Source organism: Heterocephalus glaber, unplaced genomic scaffold (genome assembly GCF_053883595.1).
Source record: "Heterocephalus glaber isolate CG9 unplaced genomic scaffold, H.glaber_assembly_v1.0 deba00001531, whole genome shotgun sequence".
NCBI classification, from domain to species: Eukaryota; Metazoa; Chordata; class Mammalia; order Rodentia; family Bathyergidae; genus Heterocephalus; species Heterocephalus glaber.
In genome coordinates, this window is record NW_028258329.1 from 13,236,234 (window position 1) to 13,251,150 (window position 14,917).

The 14,917-nt window shown below is 50.3% G+C and overlaps 1 protein-coding gene across 1 annotated transcript in view; it reads right to left on the reverse strand.

The window, feature by feature from the left end:
* Positions 1-1,078: 1,078 nt before the first annotated feature.
* Positions 1,079-14,917, reverse strand: part of St8sia2 (ST8 alpha-N-acetyl-neuraminide alpha-2,8-sialyltransferase 2) — a 67,916-nt gene continuing 54,077 nt past the window's right edge. The window contains exon 6 of the mRNA XM_004852721.3: positions 1,079-5,447. Within this exon, the coding sequence (XP_004852778.1) occupies positions 5,162-5,447 (286 nt within the window). The 3' untranslated portion in view covers positions 1,079-5,161. The remainder of the gene's footprint in view (positions 5,448-14,917) is intronic.

A 14,917-nucleotide genomic window follows, 5' to 3' on the forward strand; every position in this document is an offset into this window, starting at 1 on the left:
CCCATTTCCCATGCCAGGTCCTAGGAGAAATTGGAATGGGTGAAGAAGTGGTGGGAAAGGTAGAGAAAGGCCTCAAGGGCCCTTTAGTGCCCTGACTAGGTGACTTTATTGGGTTTTGGCTACATACAATGAGGGTGATTATAGACAAACTGTATGATCAGGGCTGGATGGTTCAATGCACCATATGTGAAAAACGGTCCACTGTCTGGGCTATTCTACTGTGAAGAATGGAAATTAATCTACCCTCACAATGAAGCCCAAGGAGATGAAAACATGTTTCTGGACTGTAACTATGGAAACCTCAGGTACCCAGGAGGAAGAGCCGCCTTGTGGCTCTCCTGGCTCACCTTGCCAAGTGGAGGGCTCCAGAGGCAGAGGAGAAAGGATGGGAATGAAGGTGGGAAGAGGTGACATCCAGCAGCACCGGTGAGAGACAGCGGGTGGGGCAGGCTGTAGGTGTCACTGGGGCTGCTATTAAGGGCATCCGTGAGGCAGCACACTCATCTGGAATCCCTTCTGACTGGCATCAATGAATGGCCCTGTTTCATCCAGTCTGGAGGGGGAGCTGTAATTGGGCGTGAAGAGATTCATCAAACAGCAGCCTCTTGGAGCTGTGGCTCTCTCTGCCATCTGGACCGATGATTTCCTACCTGGGACAACAGCAGCAGGCATGGTGGATGAGGTCCTACAGCTCCACCGCCTGGGTCTGAGAAAACCTAAATGGCTTTCTTTTGTCTTCTCCAGGAAGCAGTGAGATTCTGCCTGTGTTGATGGGCACCTATGTTGGGGTTCACGCTGAAGTTTGCCCAGCTCTGGGACAGCCAGGCCTGTGCTCAGGGTCACTTTTCAGTTTATAATGAGCCAACTACACAGACTAACAGCAAAGCCCTGGAGTGAGGATGAGAAGACATAGTGGAAATCCCGCTAGTGAGTCTGGAGGCTTAAGGCAAATTTTTGCCCCAATTTTCTGGCCTACACAAAGGGGATAATCATTTCTGCTTTGGCCCAACTCACACAAGTTTTTGGAAGTTCTTGTGACCTTACAGATACAAAATGGCTTCAGTAATGATAAAGCCCATTAAGGATTGAATCCAACAAACATTTATTGAGCAACTGCTGTGTGTTATGTACCACATCTACTGCTGTGATGGATATGAATGAATAAAACGGACCCTGCCCTTGGCGAGCTTACAGTCTAAGAACAATCATAGGACAAGTGCACAAATAACTATAATACAAGGCAGAATATGGTCAGTGCCATGAGAAAGGTACAAATAAAGTGCTATGGTGGTTCAGTGGAGGGAGAGAGCCCAGTGGTTAGTGGATCAGGGAGGGCTTCGTGAAAGACACAGTCTCTGCGTGGCCTTGGAGGAAACTCAAGAGTATCTAGAGGATGAGAATGAGGAGACCAAAGGCACAGAGACAGGAAGCAAGGGTGCTCCTTCCGGGATTGGCAACACTTGTAGATTGGCTGGTGCAGGGTGTACAGAAAGAATGGGACCTTACTGGGTGGGCTATAATGTCGGGTTAAAGGTTTGTGTATTGGCTGGTGGGCCAGGAGAACTTCGAAAGGCCTGTGAGGAGCAGTAGATATACATCATTATGCATGCTCAGGAGGGCTGGAGGATGTGGAAGCATGCAGAGGAAATCTGGGAGCGGAGGCTGCTCCTAAGCAGTCCAGGGCAGACGTGAAGAGGCGAGGTGGGTGCCGGTGGGAAGATGCAACAGAGGAGGATGTGGAAGAAGAGTTGAAGATGACAGCAGGACCTCAAGTCCTATGGTTGAGAGGATCATGGGTCTTCCAACAGAATAAAGGAGGGCTTGGAGGGGAAGGGGAGATACAGATGGTGCTCTTGGCATTAGAGGCGATCAGTTCATGGTGCTGCTGCCAGAGCAGATAGGGTGTGTCCAACATGCAGTCTGAGCTGGGGGAGGACGGGGATGCAGAGGGGGGTGCAGGGTTTTCCTAGGGAGCTGGTGGCCGGATCTAAGGAAGGAGTGAGCTTGCTGATGGGAGGGTGTACAGGGCTGAGGGGAGGACCCTAGGGAGGACTGTCTACATTGTGGGGCAAGAAGAGAGGGAGAGAATGGGCAAATCTACCTCAGCTCTGAGGTCAACGTAGGAACGTCTATAAATAATGCATAAATACATAAATAAATATATAAATAAGTGGGGAAAAGGGGGAAGGGAAGGGAAACCTATGAGGACATGGTATCCGCGAGAAGAGCCAGGAATGCCCAGGATGAGTCCCTAGAGTTCCTCTTTGAATTGGCAGGATGGAGGGAATGCAGGGCTGGTCCCAGGAATGGGCTAGATGTGGAAGCCACGGCATGATCAGGAGGAAAGGCAGCAGGGGGCGGGCACTGGGGAGCCTGCTCAGGCCCGGGTGCTGGGAGGTGAGTGAAGAGACCATGAGAGCCAGGCTGGGTATGGTCACATTTACTTGTGAGCTGGTTAGAGATGGCAGAGAGGGGCTGAGGGTGTGAGAGGAAATGTACCTGGCTGGAGGAGGAAACTCACTTCCTCAGAAATGGGAGGACGAAGGGGAAGGGAAAGGGGAAGGGGAAAGGAAGAGACCAACAGGTTTTGAGGAAGGACCTCATTTCAGACAGCTCCATCTCTCCAGTGAAGGAGGGGGTTGAGGGTGGGGTCAGAGGGGGGCTTGAGGCAAATGGAGGTGGTCCGAAGGGCTTCCGGCAGGCAGGGCCAGGCACACTGGAGATCTGATGGACAGAGCCTGACATATGCCTAACTGCAGCTACGAGGGGGTGGATCAGAGGGATGAGTGTGGGCTTGACTCCCTGGGAGCCTGGCTCTCAGCCTCCTGACCGTGTGCTCAGGTGGAGGAAGAGGAGCCAAAGCCCAGAGTTCCTGCCATCACAGTGCTGAGAGATTTGGCAGCACGGGACCCGCTGAGTTAGGGAATGGGCAGGTGTGGGTGTCCTGGACGTCCTGCCTTCTTCTGGAGAGAACTTGGAGGCACTTTACAACCGGCCAGAGACCAGGTTCTCCAGAGTGCTGGCCTCTAGCTTTACTGCATGGACAGGGTGCTGTCTGGCAGACAGAACTCAGGCCCAACTCCAAGGCCCGACCTCAGGGCTTGCCTCAGACCTCACCATGGAACATTCTGGCATCCAAGGTCTTGGCTAATCCACCAAGGCCTTGCTGATAATTCTACTTACTCCCCAGGGCACTGCAAGCTTTAGAAATTAAGTGTCTTCTAGGACCTTTGAGCTCCTCAAGATGAAAAGCTCAGGAGACAAGTAAAATATGACACTAATTATTTCCACTGGTCGTGAGGAACCCGGACCACTTGGTTCCCACTGAGGCTATTAGAGCTGTTGCTCTTTTAAAAATTCATTTTATAATAGAAATCCCAAATCTCAGACTTCAGGCAACAACAAGAAAGGGGAAAAATGCGGGGATGTGTTGTCGCCATCCTGGGCTTGGGCTGGGGCATTTGTGTGTGTCTTTAATGGTTCCGGGTTTCCTTCCATTGACTCCTCCTGCTTCCCATCAGATGTTAATTCAGAGCCCACGTTCGGTTCTGAATTGCCATTGATTAATTATGTCTGGTCTCATACACTCAGGAGCAGATCTTGATTACTTTCCTTAACTCTCTTCACCTTCAAGAGAATGGTTTTTTACTTATCTTTCAAATATGTTTTAAAACACTGTTAGTTATCAGGCGAGGGAATACATCTAACAAATCGAGGCGGGTAATGCTTCTCTGCAACTTGAGATTCCAGCCTCTAAGGGACTGGCATTGAGCCCAGGTTTTCCCAGGAGATTATATCCAGTGTTTGTAACTTTGTTTGGCCTTTTATTTCTGCAACAGTCTTAAATATGAACCTTAATAGGGAGGAAAGAAGGATTTTGCAAAATGCAACAATCATTGCTTCTGTGGGCAGGTGGTGGTGGGTGAGCGTGTGGTGGGCACTGGAGCTCAGTGAGGGAGAGTGTGACCATCATGGTGGGAAAGTGACACTGACAGAGCAGTCTGGCTGCAGGGGCCCTGCAGTGTGTAGGATGCAAAACCAAACAGAGCGAGTGGCGGCCAGACCTGGAGCTGGGTGACTGCCATTCTTTCAGGCCTCACACTCTGGGGTTCTGGCGAGGGCGCCCAGAAAGGCAATCATATATATTTTAAAGAGAATGACATTTATCTTGACAGTGCCCTTTAAAGCTTTTGTTGTGTCTCTCCTGGTGGCAGACGGGATAGCAGAGTCCCTCACTGACATTCCAAGAGGGCAGGATGGAGGTGAACATGCAGGGGAAGTCTCAGGGCCTCTTCCTCCTCGGCCGGCTTCAGTTGCTTTAAAGAGCACCCAACACAATGACCACATTTTGGACACTCTTCTGCCTTGTGCTGAGGCGCAGCAGCCCACAGGAGGTCTCAATTGCTCAAAGGCATGATCTAGAACATTCTGCCTCTTTAGGGTTATCCACCTGCCAAGGTTCCCGGTGGTTCTTGTTCACCCGGGATACGGGCTGCCCATTGTTTCTCTTCTAGTCTTCTCTCCACAGCTGTGCAGTCCTATCTGGGACTTGTGCGTCACCTGTGACTCGGGCCATCAAACTGTAAGTTCACGGAGCAAGGCCCTCCGCTCTGCTAAGGCCTTGGTTCCTTGGCTTCTTTGTGCTCCTTTACCCTACTAACCTCTCCAACTTCCCTCTCCTCCACAAACAGCACCTCTGCAGACCCGACCAAGTGTCTTCTCTGGGTCTTGGCCACCCGGAATCCACATATACCAGGGGTTTGGGCAGCTGACACAGGTGGCTCTCCATTCATCCGTGAGCCCAAGGATCCCTCCAACCCCGGAGGCTGCTTGTCGTCCAAAGCCATGGGACCGGCTTCTTTGCCTATCAAGTCCTTCTGCCCCCAAAGATGGACTGAGTCTCAATCTGGTTCAGGTGGGTTCTCCACGCCTTCTTCTTGTGGCTTATCTGCCTAATGCTAGATGAACACCACACAGTTATAAATACTCAGGTCAATATATATATGCAGGTATAGATATATATATTCTGGTCACTGTTTTACACTTTAACAAAGAAAACCACTAGCCTGCTTGTTCTATTGTCTGTGCCACCCTGACTCCCATCTGCCTGTGGTGTAGCTGGCAGGAAATGTGAGCCTTTGAGTCCCACGAGGTGCCCACCTTACGTGGCCCCATCACACTGGCCAACAGTCAGTTTCAACGCCCCCTGCTCATGCAGGTTCTTGAGGGCCTTGAACTCCAAGGGCATGGTGTGGGGGCTGGCCTGAGAGGTGTAGCCATACTTGAGGCTGTCATAGTAGTGGTACTTGACAGGGTTCTGGTTCTGATCCAGCGGAAAGGGCCAGAAGCCGTAGAGGTAGATCTGATTGCAGAAACGTGTGGCCAGTGTGTACATCAGGAGGCCAGTGGTGGGTCTTTTGATGTGGACTTTGTTGGTCAGCCAGTATCTGGAAAACAACAAAGTAAAAGGAGAAACAAAGAAGTAATGTGAGCTTGTGAATCATCCTTCCCAGGAAGAGGGGAAATTTTATCCCGCCCAGAGCAGCCCACCCCCTGCATTCCGGAGACCAACCAAGTTATGAGTCCTGATTCCCTCCTCAGAGGACTGACATCCACCACCAGTTAAGCAGCTGAACCCCTCCTAGGGCTGCTACACATGCATGATTTTATGAAATCACAGAAATCTGTCCTTAGCATAGATGCAGAAATGGGGCTCGGAGACAAAAAGTGACTGGCTGAGGTCACCTAGGTAAAAAGGAGCAGCGCACTGCCTTGAACTCAGGCCTGTGGACAGCAAAAACTGGGGCTGGCAGAGTTTACTTACAAAGGGCCAGATGATTGGTAGTTTTGGCTTTGCAGCTGCATGTTCCAGCAGCAACTACCTGAGCACTGTGTAGGGCAACAAAAAGAACCACCGACAGGTACACATGGGTATAGATGTACTCGGTCCTGACCTCTGATAAAGCACATTTTCTTGCATGGTGCTGGCTGCGCTGCAGACTGTCCTCTGCGCTTTCCTTTTTGCACTGCCATTCCTGCCTACCTTGCTTCTTGGGCATCTGGGGGGGGCTCACTTCCTGCTCCCACTCACAGGTGCCCCTCCGACCTCATGAGAGTCCCCAGAGAGCTGATGGGCTCTGCCTACATGTTCTTTTCCAGAGGCCCTCACTCCTGCTTGGGTTCCCACCTCTGCTAGAGAGTCCCTGCCTCCTGTCTCATGGAACCTGTCAAAGGGTCCCGGGGGGAGCCTGGAAGAGTGGGGAGAGCAGGGTGTCAGACTGAGGGGTCCCTGTGAGGGCTGAGCCCTGTATACGTAGAGGGTCTCTGGGTATCAGCCCAGAGTGTGGTGAGGAAGGGACCATCTCCATTCTACAGGCAAGGAAACAGGCTGAGAGGAGGGAGATATGAAACGGGGAGGGGTTTTGGGGGGGTACCGGGAATCAAACTGGGGATCTTGTGCTTGTGAGGCAGGCGGCAGAACCACGGAGCTAAATCCCCGGCCCTAAATGGGGAGTTTTATCACCAGCAATCTGTGTGCCTTTGGGCAAGTCACTTCTCCCTGCTGGACCTAATTATTCACACTTATGCACTGACAGAGCATGGCCCAGATGACCTCCAAGATACCCTCCAGGTCCCACCAATCCAAGAGAATCTAGAAGTGTCTCCACAAGTGAGAAAATGCCCATTCTGTGTGGTACCACTCTTGCTTTCTAGTGCATGGATTCAGAGCTCACCACGTGTGGCATACGATCCAGCTCCTATTTCTAGTAAAAGCTTCCACTCACTCTAGCCCCGTGTTGGCGAGCCTTTGAGAGACTGAGTGCCCAAACTGCAACCCCACACCCCCTCATTTTTTGCAAAGTGCCAACACTGCAGTTAAACCTGGATATTGAGGCTTGGCCGCTGGGGCAACTTGGCTTGTATGCCAGCAAGTCACGTGGAAAAGGCTCTGTATACCCGCCGTGGCACCCATGCCATGAGTTCGCCACCACCACTCTAGGCTGAATCCCTTCAAAAACAATGCTTGAAGCCTGGTAAAAAGATGCGATTCACAGATTCTGACCACTGTGTCTTCAGACCAGATGTGGTCCATGTTTTTCTGGCCTCAAGCAATCTTCATGGGACCCTATCTCATAGGGTCCCATTGACCACTGTAAGAAACATCCGCTGTCCAACCTAAGTGGAGGCCAGTGTGGTCTCTGGTGACAGGGATGCGTGGGACTTTATAATCAAGCACACCGGTTCAGTTCATGCCAGAAAGTGTGCCAGACAAAAACATTTACATTTTGCCAAAACATGAAACTGTATTGTATTGTTCACAGTGCTTTTAGCTAAAAGGTTGAGGTGGAGGGGGGCAGCCCAAGTACTTCCTTCTTTTTCCAAAAAGATTACTTCTGATGCTCAGAAAGGAAATCCCCAAAACATTGCATAAGTCAGCCTTAAAGCATTTCTTTTCCTTCCTTCCTTCCTTCCTTCCTTCCTTCCTTCCTTCCCTCCTTCCCTCCCTCCCTCCCTCCTTCCTTCCTTCCTCCCTTTCTTCCTTCCTTCGTTCTTCCTTCCTTCTTTTTTCTTGTTTGGAGGAAGCATTAGGCTTTGAGTCAGATGAGGTTAAAGATTCCTAATAATCCATAAAGTTTCAGTGCATATAATATTTGATCAAATACAATGCATTGGGAGGATCCCAACATTCACCCCTCCAACCCAACTATCAGTCCATGTGATTTAAATTTCCCTTCCACACTGCTGATGAAGTGTGTAGTCCCCGAGGCCAGAGCTGGCATGAACCCCATTCTCCTGGGCACACTGGGAGCCTCGTGGGTGGCCTGTAGACAACAGTGGTAACTCTGCAGCCTGTCTCTTGGAGACTCACTTCCTCATACTCCCTCTACTTCATCCTGTCTGGGCCGAGAGACTTCCTCAGCTGCTGAATTTCCCAACAGGAAATCAGAGGGAGGGACAAAGGCAGAGAAGAGGACAATGGCTCATGTGAACCACAAGCACACAGCAACTGAGAAATGATAGGAGCAAGTGTTTGTGGATGCACTGCAGACCTCATTATTTCTTCCTTGCCCTGTTGAGAGGTCTCTACGGTGACAGCCCGACACTGCCATTCACCCTCCACTTCGCAGCCCTCTGGGCTTTTCCTACAGGGACCTTTCCCTGCATCAGATGCAGTCTAGTTCCACAGCGCAAAGCACAAACTCTGTAAGATCTGCCCCACCACCCTATTCCATAGTGCACCTGTCTCCCTGAGAGGAATGGCTGGAGCCCCCCAGGCACTGCGCTGTTCACAGCTCCTTCTCCTACTGACTGCATCAACACTGCCTTTGCTCTTGTGCTCTGGTCTCTGGGTACCTGCGGTCACCTGTGTCCTGGTCTCTTGTGAGTGTTGTAGCCTCATCGAGATGTGGTGTGCATGCCTCGTCCGCTGTCTGTGGGCTCCTAGTGGGGTGTATGTTTTGCTTTCTGGGTTGAGGGGCCCATGAGTGCTGAAGAAGCAAGGGGCCATTTGGAGGGAGAAGGAATGGTCCAGAAGTATGTATGTTTAGTTTTTTCCCCTCTTGTATTTTTGGTCCCACAGGCCCATGGCCAAGTTTCCATGGTTTGGGCATGAGGAGAGGGGTGGGATGCTATTTGTCTACAGAAAAAAGTTCTGGGAATGTGCGGGGCAGCCTATGTGTCTCAGTGGTGTGCAGGCTGGGTCTGGGCCGCTGCTCTGATGATGTCCTTCAATGGCCCAAGGTTTCTGCTCCTTGGGCCCAGGGGGCGGGGAATAGAAGAAACCCAGAAACAGTGCACCTGCTGTTCTCCAGCATGGCTCTGCTTTCCAGAATGCTGACAGGGTTGGCACTGAGGTCCATTTTGCCCTCACTGCCTCTCTCCTCTAAGAGAAGTTTCTCCTGGGCCTCCCAATCCAAGAAGAGAAAGGCTGAATTCACAGAGAACCACACAGGGTTGGCCCAGCGCAGCCAGGTGCTGGGTGGAGAGGGCAGCGGGTATGAGCTGGACCAGCCTCAGACGAGGGAGCTCTGCTGGAACTTTGATGATAGGAGGTCCCAGGCTTCCCAAGGTGCTACAAGTAGATTAGAGCTGCCTGAGCGTTTTCCAGTGGCTGAACTGATCTCTCCACAAGGCAATGGTGCTCTCAGCTCAAGGGAAGGTTTAAGGGCCTGGTTTGAAAGGCCCATTCATACTTGTTTCTTCCTCTCCACGCCTCTTGGCTATACCCCTCCCTCCTGTCACCCCACTGAGGCCTGGCCCTGACCTAGGTAGCCATCCCTCAGGGACTTGTCCTTACCCAGCACTTTGGAGGCCATATATCTCACAGACTGAGGCCCCTGCTGGTGAGGGCTAGAAATGGGGCTCCCCTTCAGGCCCTCTGACTGCAAGCCCATAGTTTTTTCCTTTGGGGTGCAGCCCTGTTAATCATGGGGCAATTGGGAATGTGGCTGGCCTAGTGTGACTGAATCCCAGAAAAGCAGATGCTGATGACTGGATCCTCCCACTCACCCTGGCAAGGTGCTCACACATACCTTGGCTTACACACACCCTGTAACAGGGAGCTCATCCCTGCCAAGCTAGTCCACTGTGTTTCCAGCTTGGATGCAGAGGTTCTCAGCTCAGGCTGCAGGCTGGACCACCTGTAGCTTTAGGAGATGCCTGGGTCCCACTGCCAGGGGCAACCCGGACCCTGGGACTTCAACAATCTCCTTCAGTAACTCGAATGTTTAGTCACAGCTAAGAATTCCTGCTCTGCCAAAAGAACCCAAGAAGGAGATATATTGAGAAACAGGGAAAAAGAGGAAATGCAAGAAGAGCTGTAGGGTTTTAAAGATAATTGAACCTGGAGAGCTCATCTAGCCCAGTGGCATGGCAGGGGCTATAACTGAGTGGGCTGAAGCTGGGACAAGTATAAGGAAAACTCAGACCTGGCCTCATTGAGCCTGGGTGATAGGGAGTGGTGGGAACTGTGGCTTCTCCAGGGGCAGCCAGTTTTACTGTTTACTGTCAATGACAGTGCTGCCAGATGTGATTTTTTTTCAAGAGTAATAGAAATAGAATTTTTATGCAAATCCTCCAAAATTTTAAATGTTGGCAACTATTTTAAAAAGTTGGGGGTTTGGAGGTATAGCTCAGTGGCAGTGTATTTGCTTAGCGTGCACAAGACCCTGGGTTCCACCTCCAGCTCCGTCAAATGTCTTTTTCTTTCAAAAATACCATGGGAGATGTTATTCGGCGGACAAAGAGGCCACGTCTGTGGTTAAGCCAGGGCCTCCTGAACAGAGCTCATTCTCTTCCTTCAGTTTCCAGAGGTAAATGTGGGAGGCCAGAGCGATCATATCGGGAAGCAGCGAGCTTCACATGCCCCGGTTGCACAGAGCTTAGAAAAGGCGTGGGCTTCCCAACCCTTGCTTCTTGGGCATTTTCATCCCATGGCAATTCTGGGAAGCCAGGCTGGGATGGGCTGGGGGCTGCAGCTGATGCTGTCCAGGGTCATAGGAGGCACTGGAGGTGACCCCCACATAAGCATCCTGCTCACTCCTTGTGCAAATCTGAGCCCTGACACCAGCCAAATGCCATCCTGGAGATTTGTGGCTTGTTTAGTTTCTGATAATAATGCCTTATCAGGGGAAGGTTTTCAAAAATGAATTTCTTTTCAGGTCATCAAGGTCATATCCAGAAACGGGGGGAGGAGAATTTAATCAGTGTTGAGACATTCAAATTGCGTGTGGGTCTGAGGTGACAGCACGTGCTGAGAGCTCCCCTGCGCCTTTTCCTATGTGTCCCTCTGATGAACTCTCTCTGCACCCCCCCCACCCCGAAATAAACTCAGCGCGTGTAACACATCTTCCTGGAAATCTCTTTGTTGCACATGCTCCTCCTCAGCTCACACGGTGAGCACCTGGCCCTGATTCCCATGAGCTCCTCTGCTTTTTCTCTTACTGTGCTTAGCAACAGCCAACAGCTCCTTACAGTTGGGGCTGAGTTTGCCTCCCAAACCACTGAGAGCTGCCCAGCCCAGGGGCCATGCCCTACCCTCCTCTGTAGGCTCCAGAGGCTCCAGGCTCAGTGCAGCTGTGTCCAAGCCCTGTGTAGCGACAGACACCACACTTGACAAACACTGCACGCACTCTCCTCCATCTCGCTGCACCCTCGTGATTGGCCTGGGGTCAGTTTTGGCTGAACCAGTATGAACGGATTCTCCTATTTTCTCTTCTCCGGATTGCAGAACCTCCGAGTCTTCTGTGAGGATGGGTCGGCTTGAACAGGACGAGACCCTGATCCTTGAATCACGGCTGTGACGGGAAGCCCTTTGACAGCTCACATCCTACTTGGAGAGAGTGAGAAATCAGCTGCTGCTGAATAAATAAATAAATAAACAAACGGCTGCTAAACCACTGGGCTTTGGAGATTTATTGTTGTAGCACAGCCTGGAATTGATGATCCCCAGTTCTGTTGTGCTCAGCAACTGTCTGACTCAAACGCAACTGTAGTAGAAAAGAAGAAAGAGGAAGCCAGCAGGGCGTGTAGCTTTGTGACTTTGGCCACTGGGGACAGGAATTCCGTCTCCTATCGCTCCAAGGTGGCTCTCAGCTCTCTACCCAGAATGGCTGGCCAGAACTGAGGGCCCAGAAAGGACAGAGCGCTCAGGGGCTCTGGGTGGAGGGACCTCCTTATTTCCTCTTCTGCCTCTAAGGCTAAACAAGAATTCCTTCGCAGTTTGTGGCAGGGGCACAGAGGCGCTGGTTAACGAGCAGCTTGTAACAGAAGCTGCCCAAGCTATGTGGAAACAAATCACCCTGGATTTCCTTTCTGTCTCCCCAGTCACTCTGGCCAATTTAGAGATGTATGCAGCTGACTTGTGGACTATTTCTTCCCTTTGGCTAACAGCTGGGTGTTAAAACACAAACTAATTAATTTTGCCTTCCCAAATAAGGTTAGCTGGGTGCTTCCGGAACGCTGTATTGACGATACACCGTTAATATCCCAGTCTTGAGATTTTAATTAGAAGGCAAAGTAATTTCACAGAAGGCAGTAATTATTTTTCAAATTGGCCACCCCCATTGCCATGACGATTAAGTGTTCTATGTTTTGGGGACAGACCACAATCAGTGAGGACTGCTGGAGTTGTCTACACCACATCCATCGCTTTTCCTGGATCCTCATGTGCAGTATGTGACAAGTCAGTGGCTGCCACTGTTGGAAAATGGGACCAAGAGGGCTTCTCCAAGAAGCTAATAAGAAGTGTGACAGAGCTCATAACCATCTTCAGGAGCAGGACTGCCTCACAGGAGGTGGTCAAAGGACACTCAGTGACACTTTGTGCAAGATCAGTGGAGCTGGGGCCTGAACCCTTGGGCTCTTGCTTTCCAGTCTTCCATATCAGCAGCCTCTGCCTGGATTCAGGGCTCCACAGTCTATGTGGGCCCTTCCTTGGGAGCTTCGCTGAAGGCTCCTGTATGCTGTGAGTATTGCAGGATGCACCTGCCCAGCTTTGCAGTGATGGAAAGCTGCAGCTTTTTTTCAGAATTTGGGGCTGCCATGAAGTCAGTGAAGCCACCAGGGTGCTGGAGGCCGATTTCTGGTCCCCAGGTTTCCATCCTCTCCGATGCCAACCCTCTGGCGCAAGCTCACGAGGCTCACCTCCGATATGACGATATGACCATGCCACTAAAGGCTCCTCCATGACTCCAGGAGTCCCCAGGATAAAACCCAATGGCCTCAAGTGGGCAGAGGATGGCTTTGTGATATGGCCCTGTGATCTTCATCCCAGGGTCACAAGGACTTCTTGGTTTGTTCAGGACACCTCCCATGTGCTGGCCAGCAGCCCCTTCCTATGGGTGCAATGCCACTTCCTGCAGGGAGCCCCTGGGATCTTCCTAGATGGCCTTTGTCCTGTACGTTGTTCTCTGCCATCACAGCACTTACCACCCTACACTCGTTCCTTGTTTATCTGCCTTTCAAAGGTGCAGTTTACTCACACTCTCCCTGCGTGGGGAGACTGCAACTCCTATCAAGGCATCACCTCTGGCCCTAGAAGCCCAGCAAGACCATTTGTTGGGAACTTAAACCTTCTGGTGGATTCTGGAGTTTAAATTGATGCCACTCCAAACAAACAATTACATTCAACCTCATTTGTAATCAAAGGGATCCAATTTCAAACAACAGTCAGATACCATTTCTCACTGGATTGGCAAAGATAGCAAGTGTTGATAATACATCTTCTGGAGAGGGTATGGGAAAGCAGGCATTTTCAGTCATCAGAGGTGAAGACATAAATTGGTACCTGGCTCTAGGGAGGGCAATTTGGTGCTCTCTATAAAAATTAACAATGCGCACATCCATCTGTCATTTCAGTGAAGACACGTCTAACGAACAAGCCTAGAGATGTATATATGCTTGGCAACATCATAAGGGTGATCCATGGGACCTTGATTACTCGAGCAAAGATCAGAGACATCCTTCATACCTATCAATGGTGTCTTCAGTCACAGATTCCCATCCAGACACACCGTGGGCTGCCAGGCAGCTGTACTGGACAAAGAGGTAGTGCGTGTCGATACGGCCTAACTTCCAGAACTTGGCAAAGTGCAATGTGAAACATACTCCCTTATGTGTAAAGAGATATTTCTGGAAGGACACACACACAGAAAGCCAGCTTTACAGATTGTCCTCTGAGGACAGGGTGTCGGGTGTAGCCTGCTTTTCACTTTAAATCCTTTTATATCATTTGGATTTTTCTTTTTTATGTGCATTGATTTTTTTTTTTTTTTTTTTTGGTGCCGGGGATCGAGGGGATTGAACTTGGGTCCCTGCGCTTGCGCAGCAGGCGGCAAAACCACTGAGCTAAATCCCGGGCCCTATGCATTGATATTTTTAAAACACACACATACAAATGAGTATCCGTTAAAAATTAACAAATGCAAAGGGCGAAGACCTTTGCCCCCTCACAGGAGTCAGGGGTCCTTCTTCAGAGGGGGAATATGGCAGATAGGGAGCTTAATTAGATATATTGTAGGCAGTTAGACAGGGCCAGCGCAGGAGGAGCCAACAGGGAGGATAATCAAGACACATTCACAGAAGGCCAGAATTGTAAAAGGAGAGAAACCACGTGCCCTTGTGCTTCCCCTGGGGATAAATAGTGGTGATTGATATTCTAAATAGGTACCAATCACCTGGGTGGGGGGGGTCAGGGTCTTAACCCAGCCTTTCCAGGAAATATCCCTGATCCCCCCTTACTGAAAATCCTCCTAGGTTGCTATGTGACTTGCTCCCCCATTTGACCCCCATTTAATCAATATTGCCTGGGTGACTGTACTGTAATCTTATTGGTTGGTCATGTTTTTGTCCCACCTCATGCCCACCTTGTAAATTTCCAGTGGGTCTTATAGTTTTGTCCCACTTTGTACCCGCCTCACCTCATGGCTTTGCTGTATAAAACATCTTTGCAAAGTGGGGCGAGCGGGCAACCCACTTTCTGGTCCCCCTTCTGTCTCTCTTAGGCTGAAGCTTTCTTTCTCCCAATAAATTTTTCCTACTCTTAAAAAAAAAAATGCCACACACACAAATGCCAGTAGCTGTGTGTTAATATTACAGATATTTCTTCTTTTTAAGTTTTTAAAAAAAATATTTGTGGTACTAAGGATTGAACCCTAGCTCTTCACACTGAGTTATAGCTCCAGTTCTCTTCTGATTTTCATTTTGGGGACAGGGAGGATCTTGCAAAATCACTAAGTTGCTCAGCTTGGGTCTGAACTTGAGATTTACGTACCTCATAGTCCCAGGGTGCTGGGATTACAAGCATGCACCACCAGGCCTGGCTCCTTTTCTTCTTCATGGACCACACTTCCTGAAAGCTGAATCTAGTTCCTCTCACTCTCTGTCTATTGGAGCAGACAGGGACCATCAAGGAGAA